General features: G+C 41.4%; 2 protein-coding genes across 2 annotated transcripts; one reads left to right on the top strand and one right to left on the bottom strand.

The window, feature by feature from the left end:
* Positions 1 to 11,031: 11,031 nt before the first annotated feature.
* On the bottom strand, positions 11,032 to 16,207 carry cdk2 (cyclin dependent kinase 2). The gene is made up of 7 exons (XM_071909965.2): positions 15,724 to 16,207; positions 14,279 to 14,356; positions 14,039 to 14,159; positions 13,692 to 13,862; positions 13,218 to 13,319; positions 12,463 to 12,666; positions 11,032 to 12,094 (listed from the first exon to the last, which is right to left on the bottom strand). The coding sequence occupies exons 1-7, from the start codon at positions 15,837 to 15,839 to the stop codon at positions 11,990 to 11,992; spliced, it is 897 nt and encodes a 298-aa protein (XP_071766066.1). The 5' UTR covers positions 15,840 to 16,207; the 3' UTR covers positions 11,032 to 11,989.
* A 3,588-nt stretch (positions 16,208 to 19,795) lies between these two features.
* pmela (premelanosome protein a) lies at positions 19,796 to 25,452 on the top strand. The gene is made up of 12 exons (XM_071910858.2): positions 19,796 to 19,853; positions 21,054 to 21,149; positions 21,244 to 21,390; positions 21,502 to 21,636; positions 22,325 to 22,486; positions 22,658 to 22,942; positions 23,097 to 23,930; positions 24,065 to 24,244; positions 24,391 to 24,493; positions 24,691 to 24,896; positions 24,983 to 25,073; positions 25,172 to 25,452. Exons 1-12 carry the CDS (start codon positions 19,796 to 19,798, stop codon positions 25,323 to 25,325), a joined length of 2,451 nt encoding a protein of 816 aa, XP_071766959.1. The 3' UTR covers positions 25,326 to 25,452.
* Positions 25,453 to 25,676: the final 224 nt, after the last annotated feature.

Genomic DNA, 25,676 nt, shown 5'->3' with positions numbered 1-25,676 from the left:
TAAAACGTCTATGCCATTAAAAATAAAACAAAAATGGGAAGGGAAAGTTGTGTTGTTATAGGACTGACAAAATAATCTCTTGCAGGACAGACACACAATGTTTTTCTCCTTGTTTCCTCCCATTTTCTCCTAAATGTCCTGTGAAATCCTACATAATAGAGAGATGAAACTTTGCACCATGAGTTGGTGGCTGCAGTATGGCCAGTTGGCCAGATGGGGGCACTGAAGTTAAAGGTCAAAGTTGAACTTTGCCTACAAAATTATTTTTGGATTGTTCAAATCTGCTATCATTTAATTTTTTCTTTATTGAGAAGCAGTCTCCCAGTTTCCCTAAAACTTTTTAAATATTATTCTTCTCAACAGCAAACTTGGTATATATAATTTGTGGACTGAGATTCGTAAATGACCTCGAACCCAGAATTAACCTCTGCCCACACCACATATGGTGCCAAATATTAATCAGTATATTAAATGTTACAGCTATTGGCGCAAGTTGGTGTGGATTATAATTTAGAGTGAGTATACACTATGGAACTTGTTACACAAGCGAGGACCTTTATATGAATCAAACATACCAAATTTCATTCAAATCCATTATTTAGGATAAGAATGGTGGCACTTTTGTTGCATCCACATTATATACTCAATGCCATAACTGTCACGACACCAATCAAAACCTTATTGTTGAACATGCTGAAACCTAAAATTACTGTTTGTATCTCTATTCTAATTTGAATACGTGAATAAGAAAAAGTATCATTGCGTAATTACTGCGCTCCCTCTGTGGAATGAAACAAACAATAACAGATTGATAGTTATTAGAAGATATCTCTAACATGAGTGGGCCTTAAGAGAATATAAATTGTTAGGGTACTTTATTCATTTTGAATAAGCTGCCAAAATACTTAAATCATTACCTAGCAACTGAAGTTTATCAGAAAGCACAGAAAAGCTTCTTAAAAATCTCAGCTCTCTAAATATCACCTCCTCAACACAAAAAAATTAAATAAAGCATGACACAAATTACAAATAATGCACAAAACCTAACAAAGGAATATGATTAAGAAATTTAGATATAAAAATATAAAATGTACTTTTAAACTTTCACTCTCATTCCTAAAATCGGCAAATAACGGTTTTCAATTGAGCTGAAAGCGCAACTGCAGATTGTCAAAAGTAATCTTGACATTACAGAGAACAATTTTAAACCCAAAGATCAAAGGTGAAAGGTCAGGATTATTCTGACAGGGAGGCTGGGTTCACTGAGGGGGAAAACTGACCAAATCATTGCCTATAGGTTAAAAAAAAAAAAATGAGACAGCAGATTTAGGTACACGTTTACATTTCTCAAAATGTTCTCCCAAAGCTCCTTTGTGTTTAAAGAAATGCATGTTTAAAAACTGGGGACAGGGTGCAAATTAAAAAGGGGGCAGGGTGGTGTGCTCGGCGTAGGTGCATGATTTGCAAGCTGTCAGATGACTGCCTTGCGGATGAAGAGCAGTAGGCCCCATTCTCTGTCCAGTGCTCGCCGCTCCCCACCCCCTCACTCAAACGCCTCTCCATACCCCATGGGAGGAGGTCTGTTGCGCTGCAGCCACACTAAATCAACATCGTTCTAATGAGGTGTCACACTTGACCCCCAGCAGCCTCAGCCCCTCACATGGGTGTCAGAGCCACAATGAGTGGCCCTCCATCTCCAGCGCCTGGCTGACACATTTTGATTCATGAGAGAGCCTGGGCCCTGTCAGGTCAAAATTACCCCTATCAAAATGCCACCATCAACACATTCATCAACACTACCTCTGAATCCGCCCTTTTTTTCCCCAAAAACACAATCCCTCTCCAAAATCAACAATGCTTACTTGCGGAACACTTACAAGGGCATCTCTCAAAATGCTGTATCCACCCTCTGACTATTACAATAAAGCATCAATAATCACTTCCCAACACAGCTAGATCCAGCCTTCTGTTTCTAATGGCCATCTAAATGGTGAACTCTGCGTCCCCCAGGTGTTGGTGAGCCGATCCTCTGACCTGCTGACCCAAAACGCTCCTAATGTGAACAGGTCCACACCGCTAATAACCAGCCTGAGAGTGAAATCAGCTTGAACTACCTAGGAAAAACTGGCCGGGTCAATACACTGCTTTCTAGACTATCAATATGTCAAAGTGTCCGCGTTGAGTAACGACATGGCAGAAAGCTAGCATAGCCTCCACTCAGAACAATAGGGAAGACTGCTATATCCTCACATTTGGTAGAGATGCTAGCAGTCTAAATGATCATCATGCTCAAGCTAACTGTGTGACAGGTAAAATTGTCATGATTACAGTCATATAGTCATTCATACATCATCTAGACATTTTTCCTAGAACCCCCCTCCTCCCACTTCGCCCTCTGCTCCCTGTGTCAAATTGCTCAAGTTTGCAGAGAAAATCCTGTCGGTGGACCTCATTACCAGCAGTGATGAATCCATGTACAGGTGGAGGTGTGAGATGGCTGCCTCATGTCATGGTGTACTGCTAACAACCTGAAGCTGAACACTTGTAAAAGATGTTGAGATGAGGATTGACTCCTAAAGGAACCTGTCTGCTCAGCTCCACCTGGAGATCAATGGCTTAATTGTGACCCCAGCTGAGTCACTGAAGTTGCTGGGGATCACCATGGGACAAGATCACCTCATGCCTAATCCAGAAGCCCAATAGCAGATGTTCTTCTTGGGGAACCTGCGCAGGATCAATGTCACAACCAATCCTAGTCCATTTTGGAGATCAATAATCAAAACCATTGTCACATACTCCATTACTGTCTGGTACATCACTGACTGTCAGCTGCCCTCCATCGAGAAACTGCATGATACCAGTGCAAAGAAGGATTCTGCCCACTTCATCTGTTCCATAAACGCTCCTCTGGGAGACAGCGCCAGTCCAGTAAAACCGGGACTACCCATCACCTTGACAGATTCCCTCCGAGCCGTTGCCTCACTTAGCTTTCCCTTCAAAGATTCAGCCCTGCAAGCCTCTGTCACCTCAGGACTCGTCCTCATCATCCAATCAGTCTGTAAACCTTAAAACTGTCACTATTTACCACCCAAACTATTTATTAGCTCCCATACAGTTTCTGCACAACCTTGTAATTCATTACACACATTTTCATCGCTAAACCCAAGGCATGTTTTTCAGTTAAAAAATGACAATTGCCATGAAGATTTTTATTCTGAAAATTTTGCTCAACAAATTGACATGTGGTTTGTCTGCTATATGTCAAGTGGTTACACGCCCACAAATCATGCCCACATGCCCACAAATCAAGGTGTAGTCGATGGGGAACTATAAAGCCTTGAAAACGATTCCCACCCTTGTTTGACTTGGTATAGAGAAAATATTGTTGATGACAACAGCAAAGCCATAAGTCAACACAGATGTCCAACCTCCTAGTGGGTGTTTGGAAGTTAGAAAAATACCACTTAAAGTAAGGCCTACTTATGAAAAACAGACCTCAGAGTACTGGTACCTATAATCAAATTTCTATGATGCAGTTATTCAGTTCCAGTTCATCATCTTGGTCTTCAACCCTCTATGTCATGTCTTCTGATTCCTTCACATTCCTGCCACCAGCTGCCAGCAGTCCTACAGTAATAATGCTTTTCTTACTTAGTCATTCAAAGATTCGCCTCAGACATTCGCCCTAAATACAAACTGACCCAAGTGCAGCTCATTGGCCAGCGGGCTTCTCCTGCCTTCCCCCAAAGCCGCTCATTAAGGACCACGTCAAGTGAAAAATGACTTTTTTGAGTTGTTAAGCCATGTACCGAACCAAAATATTTCCTCCATGCCTCCTGTAAATGATGGAAGAAAGCTCAACCTGCACTCAGGGGCGTAACATTTTGCCTGAGATGTCTTAACGAGTTTGAGGCCAGATTAGGGGGTGATTTTTGTTCCATACAAACTTATTGTCTCAGTGTTTTCCACTGCAGCTACACCCGCTGCTTCTTCTTTACTTGCAGTGCATTCAGTCCAAGCCTACACAATTGCAGCTGAAACTGAGAATCAAGAGAGGCAGCCTATTTTTTTTTTTTTTTTTTACACGTGTTACATAAGTTAAGAAAATTCTTATGCGAGAGATTTTTTCAACTGAATTGAGTGCACCTGGTGTGTAGAAATGTCTCTTGCTAGCCTATTTTGTCCCATGTTTTCATTCTCTTTAGTCTTTACCATAATATCCTGAATGATATCGGAGCTCATTTCTCTCTGTGTTTTTTGTTGGGTAACCACGACAACCAAGCTCTTTGAATAAAACAAATTACTATCAGCATTAGTGTGGCAGCTAACTTAAGTTATGTTTAGCCTCAAGTCGGCAATATTTCGTGAGGAAAGTGCTGTGCAGCAGCAGATGGGCTACAGACATTAGGAACATTTTCATAATGTACCTCCAGCAATATTGTCAATCTAATATTCTTTATTAGTGGGCTAGATTAAATTAAAATGTAATTTAATTTTTAAGTTATTTGGCACAAACCAAATTTTAAGCATCCTATTTTTTTTTTTTTGTGCTATTTCCCCACATTGAATTGTTGAGTTTCATTCCAAAATGAGATTTCCACCACTTGAAAAAATTGACACCTACACTAAGAAAGTGGTTGTTGGCATGCAAGAGAGCAACAGAGGCGTCTTGCCAACTCACTGATGCCCCTTTCTGTAAAGGGGCCTCAGTGGAGTGGAGCAAAACGTAGAAAGATAAAACACAACAGAAACATTATCGGAAATTACGTGGGAATTTTCAGCTTGTGGTAATGTTTACCTGGAAAAAAATGGAAAACAACAAATATACTGGAAAAAGCACCCAGTAGCATGGCAGTAATGGCAGTAACTTTCCCAACCCTTCGGTAATCTTCCAAATGCTGTGATACATGAATCACTATTCATGCATTTACTATATTGCTATTATGAAGATGTTGGTCAGGTGTTATAAATGTGCTGTAAACTGGACTTCATTTAAAATATTAGGAAAACCAGACGAAAGAAACCCTGGAAAAACCGGACAGTAAAGTGCTGTAGGTTAGTTGGCAGAGGCGCCTCTGGTACTGTCCTAACGTGATGAGAGGGAGAGAAGAGACATGGAGAAGGATGGGAAAGAAGAGGCATGGGGGTGAGGGGGGTGACGGACTTAGCATGAGAGAAAATGAGCAGAAAGGTTTTGATTTGTTTGAAGCTTCACAGTGAGAAACCTGAAACTGGAGTTGTGCTCCTTAAACAGATCAGCTCAAAACTCTTTGTGGGCTAAACTGATAAAGCTAGCAGTGTCTGAAGGACACAGGATATTTGAGGAAATATAACTGTGGAAATCATCTCTAGACTTAATCAATGCATCTCCCATACCATGTATGACAATGGAGGCCATTATACAAGTAGCATCTGTTCATCACTGTTCTTATCTTATAAACGTTACGATATAACTTGAATGATAAAATGTAAATTTAGCAGGAGAATGGATTGGCCTGAGAGGAAAAACTGTTGTACTGAACTTTAAATGAACATACGGCTCCAAATATCTTCCATCTATTATATTTCCTGAATCTCAAGTGACGGAGGATCATACTGGCAAGTCAGTCTGACCTTGGCTTTCTGGGAAAATCCAACAATAAATTACACACCAATTCTGTTGGCTTTGTTGTTTCACCAGACTGGCAAGTTTTGAACAACCTTTGTGACTGAGATGGAGATATTGCAGAGTGGATTTGCTTTAGGCTACAGGAGAAACAAGCATATCCCCTGACCTCTGACCTCTCTGTCTTGTATATGATTCTGAACAATGGACTAAATAATGAGAATAATATCATTATTGCTGTAAAGGCCAGACTAAGCTAAGACTTAGCTAGGTCTTTTCATTTGGCTTCCTGCAATTTTGATTAACCTCTTCATCATGATTAAGAAAATATAAACAAATCCATGTCCCACATTCTAAACACCTGCCATGCGTAAAGTGGCCTGTATATTTCCTGGTATGAGCTGCTGATTTGATATTCAAGGACATTGCATCTATATACCAAACCTGTATTTATGTATAAACACACTACTGTCATTCCATACATGCACAAAATATGTCATAAAATTTCTCACCTATGATAATTACCCAGAATAGACCTTTCCCACCAAAGTACCAACAGCTGACTGTGATTGTTCCAAATCTACATAATTTATTGGTACCTGTTGCTGATTCTTGCATTTGGTGGCTTAGGTCACGAAGAAGATGACCAAGCACCAAACAGTTATGGTTCCACAACAGTTATTGTTAGGCAGCGTGAAGGAGGAACTCATTTTTGCATCCTTGAATTTGCATTGTTTTATATGAACAAAAAGTCCCAGGTATCTTCATTGTTTGTCTCCCTGGATTTCTGGTATTGGTATGTGTATAAATGCACTGCTCAAATAGATAGTGTGTGTGTGTGTGTGTGTGTGTGTGTGGGTATGACTTAAGTCACTTTCAGGGACACACACCAGACTTAAGACCAGTTGATTGATTGGGGACGGCTTGTGCAATTGGGGACAAAAGCCGTGTCCCCAGTTGGTAAAAAGCTGATTTTTGGGTCAGTGGTTATGGTTAGGGTTAGGGTAAGTTTCCAGGAAATGAATGTAAGTCTATGTAAATACCCCAAAAGTGACTTAAGTAAGACTGTGTGTGTGTGTGTGTGTGTGTGTACACGCGTATGGATGATAGGGAGGTGAGGAACATAAACTTGGATCAAGGGAAAAATCAGGCAAGGGGAAAGGGGTTTAGAGTGGTGGAGGTGATTTTTTTGTTGTTGTTGTTTTAACAGAAGTGAACAGTTAAAACCCTGGCCACTCAGAATGACACAGTATGGATGACTGAGGCTGTGCAACCCTTTGTGTAAAAGGAACTTTTGATTTAGTTACACAGCTAAAACAAGAACCTTTCACTCCCAAACAATGGACTGCTTTTCTCAAACTTAGCACTCGACAAGTGAGGAGCAAATTGTACATGTGTGTGTATACGAGCGCGCACGTGTGTGCATGTGACCCCCCCCCCCCCATGTCCAACAATCACCCTCACACATACCACCCCTTTCTCTCCTCAAATAAAAACGGAGTAAAAAGAAAAGAGAAATCATCCACTGTTGAAGTACTTTACGAGATCCTCCTTTAAACAGAAAAAGGACTAAGTATCCATGGGAATCTTAGCACGTTAGGGAGGCCTTTCTCCCTTCCTCTCATCCGCTCTCCCCCGCTGCACCCCTGGACCAATGCAATTGTTTATTTTCTCCTATTGAGGCTGCTCCATTCACTGGCTTTCACATTTACTCTGCTCAATTGGAGTGAGACAGCACTTATCCGAGGAGAGGAATGTAGCGTTCCATTGACAGAGCAGCAAGAATGCAGAAGAAATAATTAAAACTTTTTAAAGGAAAAAAAAGTACAGCTGAGCATGAGGGAGTATGACGTCAATCGGAACAATACTGACTGACAAGATTTCCTTCTGTGATGAGTATATCCACACATCACCTTGACACTACAAAGTAAAGAGCTGTTTGAATAAAGCACAACGCTGGAAAGTGGAGCAGGGATCCTATAAGGAGGTCATTCATTCTCCTTGCTTTCTTAACTGAAACTCCCCACAGAACAATGAGGCGTTCTCCTGCCTCTGCAGCCTGCTCTTGTAAGATGTGGCCCGTCCTCCAGCCTCGCTCCTCCCGGCTCTGCAGAGCTGCCCCACTTCATTTCTCCTGAGCTCTATTCTGTCTTGAGGAGGTAGTCGTAATGACAGTTTCCTTCTCTATAACAATTACCATGGCTGCCAGAGCCTTCTCCCTCCTGTCAGTCCCCATTATCTTTTACCAGGAGGAGCCTCCCAAGCAGCCTGGCAGGACGGAGGGTATGAGCAAGGGTCAAACTTATATTGACCAAAGGCTGATGTACGCACTCACAGCTCAGGCAAAAGGCCAGAGCATACTATCCGGACTGACACCAATATTTAGTGAAAATGAATTGATGACTGGTTCCAGTGGTGGGAGTTTTTAAAGTGCCAGGCAGTTGATTCATGCAGAATCATTGAATTTCCTTAAGTAGCTTCAGCGTTAAGAAAAATAACTTTATCTGGTATACCGGGTCAGTATCACAGACTTTTTTCGACTGCTGACTCCAGCGCTTCATTTAAGCTACAACATGTCTACGGTGAATGAATCCTACTTTTTGCTTTCCTTGTTCTTTTTCAGACTTAAGCTGGCAGTGAGTTCCCAGATAAATAATGCTTGACTCAATGTGCACAGCAGGAACAGCCTTGGATTTGATAGCTGCAATCTTATTTTCCATGTATAGTGATTGAGGCGCTGCTGAGCTTGGTGTCAGCAATCAATAAACAAAGTGGGCTTGTGACTGAATGCTCACCAGTTCGAATCCCAAGACCGACTGGGAAATGGGTGGGGAACATGAATGACTAACGCTCCCTCAGCAACTACTGACAAGCTGCCCTTGAGCAAGACACTGAACCTCCAGCTGCTGCAGTAAAGCTGCTCAGTGGCCTGCAGCAGAAGACTGTGGTTGTACTGAGCAGCTCCCAGGTCTGACTGTGTGATACTGTGCACATGAGAAACAAGGTGGTGCTGGAAAAGAGCAGGCTTGCTCAGTCAACTTTCCCTGGAGAAATGCAGGTAAAAAACACAACCTGATAGCATTGTAAACAGTGAGTATGTGGCTGGCTACCAACGTTAGTGTATCAACAATATTCAGAGAAATATCGGCCTCCTTTCTTTTTGATTTGAATACTATTGGACATCCATCAAAAGGCCAGATTCATCACAACTAACATCTGTGGTTGACACAGATTCTGGTTGATATTTGCACACTTTAAATGTGTTTTGAATTTGTTTTTAGCAAACACTATTAACTACCTTGAACAGTGAATCTCATTTGTGATGACAAAAGTAACCGATAAAAGATAATCATTTTGTACATTTTCCTTACAAAACAACTCTCAAGGCTTGCTTGTGTAAAAGTCACAGGTTTTACTGTAAAATCTGCGCTTATAACAGTTCAACCTTCTCACTGAATCTAATTTTTATGTAGTCCAAAGTGTTTGCATTACAGACCTACATTCCTGAGGGCCTAACACAGGAATAAATCATGAAACCCTGAGGCCCAAATTCACTAAACTTTCCATTACACAGCACATGCTGCACCTTCAAAATTAGGTGAAAACTATTACATGTGATACACTAACAATGGTTAATGAATGTAGACTGTACATTGTATGCGCAATGTGTGATGCACATACATAGGTTACCCTATTCAAATTGTGTTCGGGAAGATAGATTGGTTAGATAAACTTGTGTGTAAATATTACTGAATGAATGGTTTATAAATACAGTAGATTCGAGAATTATAATAATCCAAATCAATCATCAGAATCATGCTTGATTGCATAACCCGTCTTGCACCTGCAAGGCTTGAACAGCAGGTATGGTTGCACAGTAGTCTAATGAGTATGAAAATCTTAATGAATCAAACACTTACAGAGTATCAGGAGCACCACAGCCTTACTGAATTTGGGCTTGAGGGTGCTAATATAATACACAAGTGAATCTTACCTGCCCCCTACTGGTCAGATGTCTCCAATGCACAACTATACAAATGAGAAATCTCCATGGCAGTTAATATTTAACAGTATACAGTAAAATAAGGTATCAATCTAGCCTCTTGCATCTTACAATGCAGATGTCATAATGACACAAAATGTCATAATGACATAAAAATCTATAGTACCACCATACTAAAACACACCTGGCCATCCAGGCCATCAAATCCAGGAACAGGCTTTATCTTAAAACGATTATGCTTTAACACAGGAATAGTGTGGTCAAGGACCCACCCCACTTCCTCACCTTCTATGAAGCAGGACCAAAAAAAAAGAAAAAATACTTCGTCTTTTCTGTCCACTTGTATGTTTTCAATAGTGGGTGATAGGGCACACATAATGGTAACCCTTTAAATATGTATTCACTAAATGATAAAAAAAAAATTAAGTAACTTCAACACTGTAACTGAAGTGAAACTCAAAATACTCAAACTCAAAATTAGTCACCTCACTAACAATGCTACACCAACAAGAAAATCAAGTAAATGTTGCTGTGCTAAGGGGCTAGGTCACCATCCCATTAAAGCCAACCAGATATTAGCAGTTGATTTAGTGTTATTAAAAATAGGCACATTTTCTATAAATAAATAAACAAGAAAGGATTTATCTTCAAATGTTTTAATAGTGGAGCTGTACTACTTTAATTTCAGGTCAAACTTAAAAAGGTCTTGTTCATCTCATTCATTAATGGTGCTACAGCTCCTACTTCAACCGCGGAGCTGAAGTATGATAATAAGCTGATGTCAGTATAGATTCTGAGACTACTGACTTGATTGTGCCATTTAATTTGGGAAGCACAATAAACCACTGACAAAATCAGTTTTAATAAGAATATGGCCTCATCATTCTCTTGACTTAAAAAATATTCAAACATACTTCTTATTGTCTTGAGAATACTTAAAACGCCACTTTCTTAACACTCATACTTTGTTTTATGCCTACTTTGTATTAATACACAAGCTGCCATGTATTCACATAAGCTGACTCAAGAACATTAGACTGACTCAATATTAAAACGGGCATATTGAACAGAAGTTACTCCAAGAAACTGTTGCATCATCAGCTTATTAATGTTTCTGAGGTGGTGCCAAATGTGCTTTTTGAGTTCAGTAGAGTGAATGTGCAGCAATGGGACAGTGTGCACTCACCTACTTCACCAGGTGGAGCCAGAAATTATTTGGCACAATTGCTTGGTGCCAAAGCTTGAGAAGCCACCATTCACCAACCTGACTCCTGTTCTGTGAGACACTGGCGCCCCCTACTGACCCTGCATGTGAACCGTCTCTGGCACATACCCACCACTAAAATGAAATGTCTCCTGCCTGCTGCCTCTGTTAACATGATAGTGTACAGCAACAAATAATAACACAGTGATTTAAACAAGTTTATTTTTTTTTCAATCTGTAAATAGACAATATTCATAAAAATGGTTCAATAGGTTTTGGATAAAATCTAGAGTAAGAAAGATGCAAAAGCACAATGATTCTGTAAAATCTGCATTACGACAGAACAAAAAATATTTGTACATCACAACTGTAGGTACAAAGCTAAATAACAGTATATAACTTTAATCCTGCAAGGGAAGCTGAACGTTTCATGTTCTGTGGTGTTGACTAGTCCTGCATCTCCAACTTTTGTCTGTTACACAACCAGAAATATAAAAGCCACAGTTTGAATCACAAGTAAAAGATTTCAGTTCCAAGTTTGGAATTTAACGGAAAAACAACCTAGGGAGAACACTAGAGTTTGACAATCTGCTGGTGAACACTGTTTTGTGACAACTGTTGATGAGATCCTCACGCGCTCCTTCATTTAGCTGCAGCCCCAGTCTTATACAATGTGAAACAATGCGCTGGCTACTGTCAGATGGGATACCTGACATTTGCACTGTGCCACAAATCTATGCAATCATACTTCATTTTGGCCATTTAAATTTGGACATCTTAAACCCCACATACCATTTAACCGAAGTGGGAAATGCTCTCCTCCTGGAATGCATCTGACAATCTGATCTGCACTCCAGCCAGAGGATCATCCCAATAAACAAATAACCTTAACCGCAAAGATGGCACACAGATATGCAGAATAATGATATTGAACAATTCCAGTTAAGTATCCATAACTAGGTGTAACATCAGGGCTGAAAACAGCGAAACTCTCAGAACATCTACCCTCTAGAAAGCTGGTTTAAGTATTATGAATGGTCTGTTAAAAAGGGACCAAAACGTCCCGTAGTGTCCCCTTTTCCTGTCCATTCCAATCGTGGGATTGAAGTGAGGCTCCGGAGGTCCTTATTGCTCAGATGTTGTTGCCAGAATCTGCCTGACATTTCGTCTGCATGTCTTAAAGCCGCAGGTGAGGAACTGGCATGGTGACATCACGGAAGAATCGATGTACAAGGGCGTTTTTGGCAGATAGCCTCTTGTTTGGATCATAATTCAACATTTGCTGCAAGGAAAAGAAATGATAAAACAGAAATGTCATTATTCATACAGTATGTCCATGGACTTTTAAAATACAGGTTCACTTTTTAGCTCATTTGCTTCATTACATCCCTATTTTACATCATCCACAGCCCATGTCTTCTTGTGGAGGTATGTTGTTTTAATTAAGGGCAAGTTTCCAAATATATCTGATTTAAGTCAAAGATTGTAAACAACAGTAAGCAGTGGCTTGGTATTCAGTGGACAGCGAATACATTTCAGACTTTGACAGTTTTCAGCTATAACTTCCTGGTAAGACCTATGCAAAACCAAATAACCAAACACTGAATCACAAAATATATGTAAAAATAAGGGAAAATAATATGTTCTCACCCCAAGCAGTTCCCTCCCATCCTCATCGAGAAGAGGCACCACTTTGGATAAGTCCTGCCGCGCCCACTTGGGGAAGGACGGCTTGTAGTCGGGCATGGAGGTGACGCCCGGCCACCCGGCCTCGTCGGGGGTGCCCAAGGTGCGGAAGATTCGGAATAGCTGATCTATCTCCGAGTCGCCCGGGAACAAGGCCCTCCTGGTGATCTGGACAACAGGGGACAGGGAGATTATACTATTGGTGAGATGTCTTGCTTAATCCATTATGCGCAATAGAGAGCCTAAGTCCCTCCCCCCACTGTACTAAAACTATCCTAAACCAGTTTAAATCCGTTCTTACTGTCTACCTTCCAGGTTGTGTATAATACTGCTATCTGAGAGGGACTTAGCTTCAGCAGCTCTGGGTAGCTTGTGGAGAGAGAAAGTTATGACATCACTTACGCGACTTTTGGGTGTGTAGTCTTTCTAATTACGTGTTTTCACAGTCTTATACTTCAACAGTCTTACGACAAACTGCGACTTTCTTGACTTGCAAAATTATCTTTTAAATTGACAAAACATCATATGTGTAATTCATGGCACAATTCAAACGGGATCAAACAATTATTTGTCTCTCGCCGTTGACTACCGTACATATTTTTTCCAAAATAAGGTCCCATGGTGGTCCACTGGAAGGGGAGGGACTTAGGCTCTCTATACAGAGGCTTCTTTTATTCACAGTGGCGCTTGTATTTGGAAGTTGAAAAAGAGTGCATTACCATTTCAGCAAAGATGCACCCCAGGCTCCAGATGTCTACAGCTGTGGAGTAGTATTTGCAGCCCAGGAGAATTTCTGGTGCTCGGTACCATAGTGTTACCACCTGAAAAACATTATCAAAGAAGTACGTAGTTAAGAAACCACAATGTCTCAAAAATCTGTAAAAACAATCTAAACAGAATATCTACAAAACAAATCTAATTTGCCTGGAATTTTTGACTATATCAATCATGGAAATAACATTCTTGAAGAATAATTCTTGCAAATGGTAATTTTTAGCACGTTTTTTTTGCAAATGTCTCATCGCAATACATTGGTATATTTACTCCAATGTTCACAAATATCTTAAACACTTTAGCAAACACCGACGGTTCTTGGATCAAGACCACTGACAACTGCAAAATGAAAAATCTTTCCAATCACGATTTGACTCTTAACCTAATGACATGATGAGCAGGGCAGCCGTACACCTTACCTCGTGAGTGTATGTGCGGACAGGCACCCCGAAGGCCCTCGCCAGGCCAAAGTCAGCCAGCTTGATCTCACCCTGGGCATTGATGAGGAGGTTCTGGGGCTTCAGGTCTCGATGGAGAACCCTGTGAGAGTGGCAGAAGGCCAGGCCCTGCAGCAGCTGGAAAAGGTAACTCTGCAAACACAAGTGGGTAAGAAACACACACAGAGGCATAAACTTAAACTTCTCCAGAGAGTCCATTTTCATCTTGATTTCCAAAAATATATATATCACACAATCCATTATATGTTCGAGATAGCTGTTCATAAGAGACCAAAACAAATCTGTTTTGCAATGTAGGCCACGTTTACCTTAACCAGAGGCAGAGGGATACCAGTGACAGAGGAGGAGTCCATGAACTTCTTTAGGTCCTGATGGAGGAACTCAAAAACAAGGTAGAGCTTGTTCTCGGTGTGGATGACATCACGCAGTCTGAAAGATTTCAGAGGCAGATTAGCCAAATGTTACAGAACCTTCTAACCAACACAATTTAAGTGATATGATAATCTTGCAAGCAGGTTTTAGCTAAAATGGCAACATTAAGTACTTACTTGACAATATTTGGGTGACTGAGTTCTTTGAGGAGTGAAATCTCTCGGATGGCAGTGCTGGGTACACCCTCTGTTTCACTGAATGAAAGACATGGTAAATTGGCTGCATATTTTAATCGAAGTTCATTATCTAATCCAGGTTATAATAATTTTCCAAATTCAATTTCCTTTTAGCTTCATTTTATTGTCAGCTTAGGTTTATTTCAGCTTGGTGAGGGATTTCAGAAAGTTAGTTTTAGTGTAGTTTTTATTGCTCACACACACATATATATATATATATATTTTTTTTTTTACTGTACATGTTTTCGTATCTTGACAGTTCGGGCCAAGCAGCTGAAATGTTCACACCACAGACTGTAGCAAACAATGGACAACGTGACCTGACGTCACCTGTTGACTTTCTACTGTTTGAAGCCCAGTAAGCGGGTGCTCTGGTCACCGACATCTATGGCATGGCAGCACAAGAATATTCCATATAAAGTGTTAACGTTTCATTCAGCAATCAGCCAACAATTAGGCTATCTGTCCAAATGTAAACACACAATGCAGTGGGAAATAACACCAACAACAAGTCAAATGCTGGTAAATTAGTGACATTTGATGGTGTATTTGTTCGGGGTAGGTAATCATATGAATAAAGTCACACACAAAAGCAAGACTTGTCCTCAGTTTGCCGTCCTTCATTCAAAAAAGAATGGCAATGCTGTAGCAAGAGCTTACATGAGAAAGAGCACCTGTTACACATTATAAAGTGTCACATATCAAAATGCAGTCACAGCTTGAAAACTGATGACTGGTTGGTGCATAAACCTCATTAGGCAAATTCAGGCGTGTGATGAAATTAACTTTTAGGCAGAGAAGGCATCAGCATAGATTTCTGTGCTGCCAGACTGTCAAATAAACACACACTTATTTCCAGTTTTACCATTACCACAAATAGCAGTTTGGCCTGGGGAAATACTATTCTCGTTTCACTGATGTACAGAATGAGTCAAGCCCCTGGACTCACTAAAATGACTGGCAGGGCATCTTCAGGTGCCAAATGAGACTCCTTGTGACACATTGTTTCTGCTATTTATTCACTTTCATATGCCCATCCCACACTGTTAGTGTGGTGGTAGCCCTGCAACTTATTTGTTAAAATCATCACTCCATGTTAGAGCGGAGGAGGAGATCATTAACTAACTTCACCTCAGTTAAGTTAGGGTTGCCCAGCTCGTCACAGAAAGTGATTTTGTTTTCTAAACTGAATGTCAATTAACTGATATCTAAACGAGAGAAAATTCCGTAACAGTTGTCCGAAAACAGAATGAGCAACTCCGTGGCAAAACCCCAAAGATATAACAGCTTCATTGAACAGAAACAACGTAACTAACGTTACCGTTAGCTCGGTTAACGTTAGCTTAGCCCCACATCGTAACCAGCTGATAATCAACAACACTTACGTGTCTAGCCTGATTTTCTTGAGGGCAACAGTTTCTCCCGTGACTTTGTTCTTTGCTTTGTACACCACTCCATACGTCCCCTCCCCTATCTTTTCTACTTTCTGAAACGACTCCATCTGATAAAACGACCTAATGTGCGTTTGTAAATGAGCTAAACCGACTCCTTTGTGTTGTACCAAGTCAGCTCGGCAGCTACGAGCACAACGTAAAGCCAAGGGGGGAATCGAGAGACATATAATTAACTGATCTTCTTGGCAAATACAAGCGATCTAAGTACGCTACAACTTGTAGAAAATGTTTCCCCCGAGCCTCCACAAGCACCGGTTAACGCGAAGGAAGGGCAGTTGGACGGGGTCATCTGCTAACGCTGCAATGATAAAATAATAAATATCTGGATTAGCGCGGCTCCCTTCTGCAAAAAACACAGAACTCATCAGCTTTTCCCGCGTTACCCTGGGGGCGTTCGTTTTTCGTTTCACAATACACCGACTTTCGTAGGCGGGTGGTCCTACACCCGGCTGCCCCAAAAACATCCCATTTATCACATCGGCAATCATTTTACAAGGGGTGACGCTGTTGACTGAGTAAAATGGTTAGTAAAAAACTGTCGGCCAAGTCTCAAACTCTTGATGTTTTAATTTTAGGTGCAATTGGAGGGATCGAGGCATGTCTCGGGATAAGAAACAGGCATTCAAGCACACTGAAGTGTCACATGACGAGACGTCTCGTCGCATGTGAATTACGTCGGCGATGGACTCGCCAACAAGAGTTTTTTTTTGTTGTTGCTGTTTTTGAGCAATGTGGTCATTGTACAATCAGGTCCAAAAAACCAAGCGCGCAATAAGACAATTATATGGGTTGAATTAAAGGAGAGGAAGAGAGATTGAGAGAAATAAAGAAAAAATAAGGAGAAAAAGAAAAAAAGGAATGTAATCCATAGCCAGTTGTAAATCTCTGCAATTTGTTGTTGTTGTTTGTCATATTTTCCAAGGAGTTGAAGAAGGTGAGCAGGTCCTATGGATGTTGGTTTGGAGATGTGGAGAGTCCATTCCATGGAAGTATTACATTATTCACCTGTAGCCTTGGAAGCTGGTGTGTCACAACTCTTGAGTCAAATTCAAAAAGAATAAAAAAGCTTTAAAGACAAACTGATTCACCGGTCTGGTCTTGTACTTGGACTTGGCAAACCTGGTGGCCTTGTTGAGCTCATCTCTGCCCCCCTTCCAGTGAGCCTGGTCCTTGATGTTGGAGAGGATCATCAAAGAATCATGCAGTTTAAATCCCACAGAGGGCACACCTGCCCATCCTACACTACTGGGACAGCAGGCAGATGGTGGCCTGAACATTAGTTTCTGGGTCGCAGACCAGGAAGGAGTGATTTTTGGATCTTTGGGATCCATCTGAATTCTAAGACAAAATCCATTTTTTCTGGTTAATGTCAGATAAGGGAAAGGTTGAATGGGCAGTTGAGCTGAAACAAATTGTAAAATATATCCTGGATTATTGCTATAAAAATGACCCATTTGTAAAAGAGAGAGAGAATTTATCAAATTCCCCAACTTTCACTGTCTGAAATACCTCTCAAAATTCCATGATATTCTAGAAATTCCATGACTGGTGGAAACCCTGATGATTAGATAGTAGCTTAATCACTAGAGAGTTATGAGGAAACATGGAAATATGGGACGACATGCGGCCAAGCCCATAAACCCAACCTTAACCCTTTGTGTACGACTGTGCCTCAGCCTGCAGAGCCATCAGGACGTCTCAAGTGACACAACACTCAAACTTATATGATTCATGGAATTACAAGCATCATGATCAAACATTTGTTTTTACTGTATATCACTCATTTCAGAATATGAATAATTTCAGTTCTCCTACCCTCAGAAAGTATGTGTTCAACATGTGTGCCGAGCTACAAGTCAGTGATGAAGAGGTGTGAAGGCATGAAGCTGTAAAGGTTGACTATGGTATGTTGGGTCAGCTGCCCTGTGGGAAGGATTTACGTGCTTGTTAGCTCTGTTGTTATGTACATGTGACCAGTCTGTCGGCACATGAGTGGTCACATGCAGCACAGCTTGAACAATCTCACAAACATGAGACAACCTTCATGGTAAAACCACTGGCCCTGCAACAGGGAGGGTGACAGGACGCTGGGGGGTGGATCCCAAAGCTTTTTCACTCCTCCTCCCTCACTACCACTCCTCTCCTACCGGGAAGTAACGTGGAGGAGACAAGTGGAAGAGAGGAAGGAGGGAGGGAGAGTGGAGGTCATTTGGAACAGTTTATTTGCTATACTCCGACATCAAAAATGGGCATCTGCTGTTGATGAAGTGGCCCCATCATAACTGATGTAGCCCGTAGTTTGTCTACAGCTGTCCTCCCTCACTACCACTTGTCTCCTACCAGAAAGTAACTTGGAGGAGGTGAGGAAAGGAAGGGAGGAAAGCGAATGAGAGGAGGAGAAGTGAATAGAATCCTTCTATCATCATAAAAGTGGCCCCATCCCAAACTCCTCCCAAAAGGAGGAGTGATTTTTAGAGCTTTGGGATGCTCCCATAGAAGGTTACCTGGGCGCAGGTGTGCCTCATTGCCCCCACCTCTCCATGTCCTGACCAATGCTCAGTCCCATCCTGCTTTCTGCAACTTCATATTAAACAAATTTTTTTTTTAAGATAATTTTTTGGCATTTCTGCTTTATTAGACAGTCATAGTGGAGGGAGACAGAAAAGGGGGCAGAGAGAGGGGATGACATGCAACAAAGGGCCGATTTTTATACACTTTTGAGTATAACATTTTAGACAAATATTGTATGAGTCTACAAAATAAGTCTCCTTCTGTGTTAGCAGAGTAATGTATACTGGTTTGACATTATTATTAAAATCTTGCTTCTCTAGCTTTCGCAAAGTTAGAGAGTGATAGTTATTACAGATGAGCCATGGGAATAATTTATGTAAATTAATAAATGTAATGTATCAATGGCATCCCGTTTAAGGTTTTATTTGCCTGATGTACTTAAAGATGCTATGTGTGGGATGATTTTCTTTCTTCAGTATCAAATTTGCAAATCTAAAGCAAGATAAAAAAAATTTGTGTGGAAATTGCTACAATGCATTTATATTTACAGTTACGATACTTTATGGTTCTACAAAAAACAAAATGAAAAGTTGATTTTAGGTTTAATTTTTTCTTTTAACCATTTCAATCAACTCATTAGTTTGAATGCAGTCCAATGCTCAGCTGAGTGAAACTTTGGATTATTAAAGAGGAACAATGAGCACCCACAGTCTCACAAAGCGAGCACGGGTGCAGCTTATTGCGTCGGTTGCTCTTGGCAGAGATTCTCAGAGCTACAGTACAGCCTGGGGTAGAGAGCAGGACGCGGAGGAAAGGATGAGGAATAAAAGGATGCTATTGATTTGGCATCCAGACCCTCATCTTGTGACCCCCATGCACACATAGCTGTGAGGTCAGGCATCAAAAACAGGCATGACTCGAGGTTCGCTCACGGTTCCCGCCCATCTCTCTCCCACGAGCAGGCATCACATACAACATATTCAGTCACACTGCAAAAAAAACAACCTGTTTATTTTCCAATAATGCACTTACAAAATATCTATATTATCCTGCTTGAGGAATGTCTGTTACTTTGTATTCAGTTGAATTATTTACATGTATTATTTCTATCTTTTCCTTTTTTTGCTCTAGATAATGTAGGTCAGGTGAGAAAGAAAATGTAACAAAAAGAGAGTAACAATATAAAAGAGATATGAGTGAACACAACTGTTCAAGCAATACACTACAGTAATCACAGTGTTACACAGGGGTTGCACTAATCAGCGCAACAGAAATTATAAAACTACCTATCTGTTTGCCAAAGTGGGCGGTGCCAGTTTGCAGACTCCCTATGATGTCAGAGGTGAGAAGAAAGTTTATGGTAATTCAAGACCCAGGACTCTTTTAAAGAGAGTGGGGACACATTTCCCAAGTCTCTCTGGGAGTTGAGTTGGGGTTTAGGACTGCGGGTGAGGACCAGGGCTCAGAAAGAGGACAGGCCCCCTGCTACACAATGAGGACCGTGACACTGTTGACGCTTGTTCTGGCTTTTACATCTGCAACTGCAACAAGTGAGTACGTCTCAATTATTAGATGACAAAGTCTCATCAAGCACTTGCCTGTATGTTTGGTTTCCTTTTGGACAAATTTGATCAATTGTACTTTGGGTGATTTTCCACTAAGAACACAATTACAGATAAATGATAAATGATAACTCTCCTTTATTCTGTGGTGCTAAAGCCTGAGTTTTAAGACACTTTGTACCTACAAAATTTTGCCACAGGGTAAGCAACAGATTACTTTTGAGCACTGTGACTAATGTAAATCTCACACTTTACTGCCTCTCTTCAATCACAAGCGTGTGTGTGTATGTGTGTGAATCCTTGACTTAGTGCTTCTTTGTTTGGACTGTTGTTATCAAGTAATTGAACAGCAAATTAATTTATCTATAATTTTCCGCTTATTTCACACTAACACAGCTCAGCACTGTGTAAAAGTGATGGATGATGACGTATAAAACCTTTACATGCCAATTTATTTGCTGCTGAATATCAATTTGACCATATGCTCAAATATTTTCCGAGGTATGTAATTCAGGATTAAAGAGATATATTTTTTCTTTTTGCATGTGATGTTTGAATATCAATAGTCATGTTATTGTGACATGATTTTGAGTGATTAAACTTGAAGAAAATCCCCTAATGCAATTCTCACGCTCACACACACACATCACTAGCTGAGTAAAAGGCTGCCCCAATGTCTGAGATCCCTCATTCCTGCAGTTGGGATTACGGATGTTGTTGCTCAGCTGATAGTCACATGAAAAGGATTGAGGGGGATTGCAGGTCGTGTGACTCCCACTGCCTAGAACCCCAACACTCCTTTACTCCTCTTAACACCAAAAACACAGACCTGCTCTCACTTCTATAAGTATCTTCATCATTATGTTTAGATAATTCATGTGTATTTCTACAGTCCCATACATCTTTACCTCTATTAAAAAAAAATTGGAACTCATGGTGTAGTTTGGGCAGAGTGGGAGATCACAAAGAAAACTAAAACATATCTTGCAGCTGAGGAATGGGATTTTTAGGGACAGAACAGAAGAATTAAAAAAGTCACAATTTAGATATTCTTGTTTCATTGGAAACAAAGAATCACACTCTCACACATGATGCTGGATGTTTAGGATACTTACCGCAGGAGAATGAGCAGAACCGTATGATGTGTTTTTTTCCCCTGAAGGCTTCACAATGCTTTGTCTTTTCCAGAGCCTAAAACCCTGTTCACACGCTACCGCTCATGGAACTCACGGATGTATCCCGTGTGGAAAGATGGGGACGCAAGATTCAGAGACTGTTGGTTTGGTGAGTTTCACTATTCTCACTTCAGTAGGATCTGCTACCACATCTCGTGACAGGCTGTCCAGAAATATCAAATTGTGTGCAACATTGTTTCCAGGTGGTGAAGTGACCTTTGATCTCAAAAACGATGCTCCCACCCTGACCGGAGCCAAAGCGACCTTCAATATTGACCTTCGTTTCCCACCAAACCAAACGGTGCTCCCTGATGGGCAAGTGGTCTGGGCGCGTAACTGCACCATCAATGGTAAGCTAACTTCTCCACTGACTCCTTTAATAGGCACTGTTATACCTTCTTATCATGCCACATGCCTGTTACTCCTGTTGATGTGTGTTCTATGGCCTTCTTGTTTTTCAGGAAAACAGTATCAAGAAGGTCAGTCTGTTTACTCTGACCGAGTTACTGACTGGACCGGAGTCTTCCCTGATGGCACACCATTCACCAGGGGGCAGAACAAGAAACCCCACTATGTGTTTGTGTGGAAGACATGGGGTAAAGATGAGCCTTTAGTCTGTTTGAAACCTAGGGTGCTCCTTAGCTGTATACTGTGTTAGTAACATTTCACTTGAGATAATATTAAATCAATTGTATATGAGCATAATACATTCGGGTTAAATTTATCACTGAAAATTATTACAAAAATGGTCAGTGATCGTTTTTATAATAGAAGATAAAAATAGACACCCCAATCTTCTAAAAGCAATAATTACTACATTATATCAAGATGTGAAGTCTCCATAGAGAATTAGGAAAGATGGTAAAGGGGACTGTGATAGCACCCAGGGGAATTTTCAGTGAGGCTAAAATTTAAGGTTAGGGTTAGGTTATCACCGACCTATTACATGTTAACTTTTGTTCCATCTTGTTCTTTAGTCTTTGCTATATCAAAGCCGGTTAAGTGGTTGAAGCATCTGTGTTTGAAACTAACTTGACCACTGATAACTCAGTGCAAGCTGAGTTGAAACCTGTCTAAACTGTAGTTGAGTTTGCTTTTCGGTTATATGGTATGATTCTGGTTATATGGCACCAAAGGCATCACCATCATCACCCTATGAGCCAGAAAAGACACACTTTTCTTAGAATATATATAAAGACCCACTGATTAATAGAAAGAACAACAATACTTTAACAAAGTATCAGATGAAAACAAGACTGAAAAAGCACTACTTCTCTATCCAAGGGCGGTATTGGCAGGTGGCAGACGGGCCGTCCTCCTCACTCACCATTGGGACAGACAACGTCCCCCTCGGCTCTTACAACATGGAGGTTGTCATCTACCACTGCCGTGGCAAGGACAAGTTCATTCCTCTTGGCTATGCCTCCACAGTATTCGCCATCACAGGTGAGCGCATGGAACATTTTTTTGATAAGAATATATAAAATAAATATGAACACCATTACTATCAATCAAATAAAAATCTATCAGCTCTGACTTGACAAATATGAATTTGCAATATTTATGTCACTTTTACAACTCTGACGATAACATCTCCACATGTTGCTCTGCCATCAGATCAAGTCCCATTCACCATCTCACTCGCCCAAGTCAATGATGTCAACCAAGATGACCAGAGCTTCATCCAGAACCGAGCCATTGCTTTCAATGTCAAGCTCCATGATCCCAGCCAGTACCTCAGTGACTCAGATATCACCTTCAACTGGGACTTTGGTGACAACACCGGAACTCTGATCTCAAGAGAGCGCACTGTCACACACACATACCTCTCACTAGGGACCTACAAGCCTCAGGTGGTCCTGATGGCAAGCATCCCCAATGGCTGCGGAAACCCCACTGCTGGTGAGACATTAAATTAATGGACTAATTAAACATTATTCTTTTTTTTTGGCTTATATACTGTCTTATGTGATTGCTGAATTACTATGTACTGTATATGCAGTAGTTCTTAAAAAGACTGGAAATATGCTGAAGTTTTCTTACATTTTTCCTGCAGTTGTTCCTATAGATGCCTCTGCTGTTCCAGCAGTAGTTGTGATGGCCTCCACCCCTGCAGCTGCCCCAACAGCAAACCCACCAGCACCAACCCAGGAAGGGGATGCCATTGCTCTGGATGTGCTTGCTTCTGAGGCCGCTCCAGCTGACGACCTCTCACTGGCTGCCTCTGTGCAGCCTGCCGAAGCAGCCAGCGTAGCCACAAACACAGATGATGGAGAAGCAGCCATTGATGCAGCTGCAGAGGGGGTGGAGGTTGCCTCGGTTGCCCCTGCAGGAGTCGATGCAGCTGTTGTTCCTGTGGAACAAGACCCAACCACTGTCGCCATCCCAGCAAACACTGCTGCTCCCCCTGCAGAAGACACAGAGGCTGCAGCAGCGGACGTGGCCACCGCTGCCCCTGTCGCCCCTGCAACTGAAGAGCCAATAAATGCTGATGTAGCAGCTGCAGATGAAAACACATTGGTTACAGATGCAGCTGAAGTAAATGTGCCAGTGGTTGACACTGTTGCTTCAGCCGCCCCTGTTGCAGAGGGTGATGAAACTGCAGTTGACTTGGTGGCCTCAGTAGCTCCAGTAGTCCCTGATGCTGCCACTGTTGCTCCTGCAGCAGAAGTAGCTGTAGAGCAAGAGACTGAGGTTGTGACGGCTGCTGCTGCTGCTGCTGCTGCTGCTACAGAGGTTGTCCAGGCTGAAACAGTAGCCCCTGCTGATAATGTTATAGTTCCTGCTGCCACTGAGAGCACAGCTGTGGTAGAGGCGGCGGCAGCTGAACCTGCAGGTGATGCTGAGACTGAAATACTGGAAACAGAGAATGAGGCTCCAGCTACTACAGGTGAGTGATCATGCTGTGAACCTAGATAGTTCAAGAGATGACCATTGCAAGGAAAATATTTGTCAATTCATCCTGAAAGCATCAGGTCAACATGTCAATGTGTAATCAATTTTCTCTTCCTTTTGAAGAACAAGCTGCAGTTAATGAGGAGGCTGTTCCAGCTGAAGGTGAGGTTGAAGCAGCCGTGGAAATCGAGGCAGAAACGGATCCAGCACAGGTTGCTCTTGTTGTGGCCAAGAGACAAGCCCCAGAGCTGACAGCTGACTGTATGGTCTTCCGTTACGGCTCCCTCGCCACCTCTGTAGATGTTATCCGTGAGTAAATAGAATTGTTATCATCACATTATGTCTGCAATACATTGTACCTCTGTGAATACAGTTATGCTTTCATAATAGAAACAGCTATTGTAGTTTTAATCATAATCACTCAAGCTGTCTCATCTCTTGAAATTACTATGCAGAGGGTATAGAGAGTGTGGAGATTGTACAGGTGACCAGTGTGGTGGCGATGACTACCGCCTTGGAGCAGAATGCTGTGGACCTCACCATTACCTGTCAAGGAAGGTGAGTATGTTTGACTACAGATGATCCAACAAGGCACATTTATGAAATAACAACATTCAGAGTATAATTACATAAGTGAAAATATTTGTATAATTCCAATTTATTTATGTTGTACAGGTCTAGGGAATTAACATATACAGTCATTATTATTCTCATTGTCACTATGTCTCTGCATCTTCCAACTATCCTTCATTCAGCCTGCCGAATGAGGTCTGCACTGTAATTTCGGATGCTGACTGTATCACACCTGTGGAAACAGTGTGTAGTGCAGCTACACCTTCTCCAGACTGTCAGATGATCCTTCGTCAGTTCTTCAACGACTCTGGAGTTTTCTGCATTAATGTCTCTTTGACCAATGATGTCAGTCTTGCTGTGGCAAGTGCTAGAGTCAGTGTGACAGTAGGTGAGTGAGAGAAAAGTTTTACTGGTCAGTAAAATGTCTTGATCTGTTGGCCACTCCTCTTCATAGTTTGTGTGCTTTATTTACAGGCTCCGATGCTTCCTCAGCTGGCACTGTAGCTACAGTCTTGGGTGTTTTTGTCCTTGCCTGTGTTGTTGGCAGTATTGCCTTAATGTACAGGTGAGTGCCAAGCTCATCTCAGTGTAAGCGGTAGAAATCACATATTCTATTTCCATTTTGTTGTGACTGACTTCAATCTCATTCGTATCCCTAAACAGGCGGTTCAAGCAGTACCAACCGCTAAGAGAAGACCATGGTAGCAACAGCGGAGGAAGCTCTACAGTAACATCAGTGCCTTTGCTGTTGTGGAACTTGCTGAGCCGACAGTCACCAGGAGAGAGCCGCCCGCTGCTTCAGGGGAGGCTGGTGTGAATGTTACCATCAGCTCATGCAGCCAGCACGTCGGCTTTACACACACAATACTGTAACTGTAAAAATATTGTAAGCCCCAGTCAATGTACTAAGAACCAACCACTCTAACCTATAGATTAACTAAAACAATCCCCTGTGTACATCAAGACATGTAAGAATGGAATGGATTAAAATGAATTAAAAATATTAAACAATTTCTGAGGGACCTGATATTTATTTTGACCTGCAGTAATTTCTATTCATTGGCACTGATGGTTTATATAAAATGTAGTAACTTATTCTCATATTTGTGGACTACTTGTACTAAGTCTGTGGAAAAATTAATATTAACAGCTTGGCGTAACAAGCTTG

Source organism: Centroberyx gerrardi, chromosome 5 (assembly GCF_048128805.1).
Source record: "Centroberyx gerrardi isolate f3 chromosome 5, fCenGer3.hap1.cur.20231027, whole genome shotgun sequence".
In the NCBI taxonomy this organism is placed as follows: domain Eukaryota; kingdom Metazoa; phylum Chordata; class Actinopteri; order Beryciformes; family Berycidae; genus Centroberyx; species Centroberyx gerrardi.
Note: the sequence above shows the minus strand (reverse complement) of the source record. Positions and strands in the feature narration are given on the sequence as shown.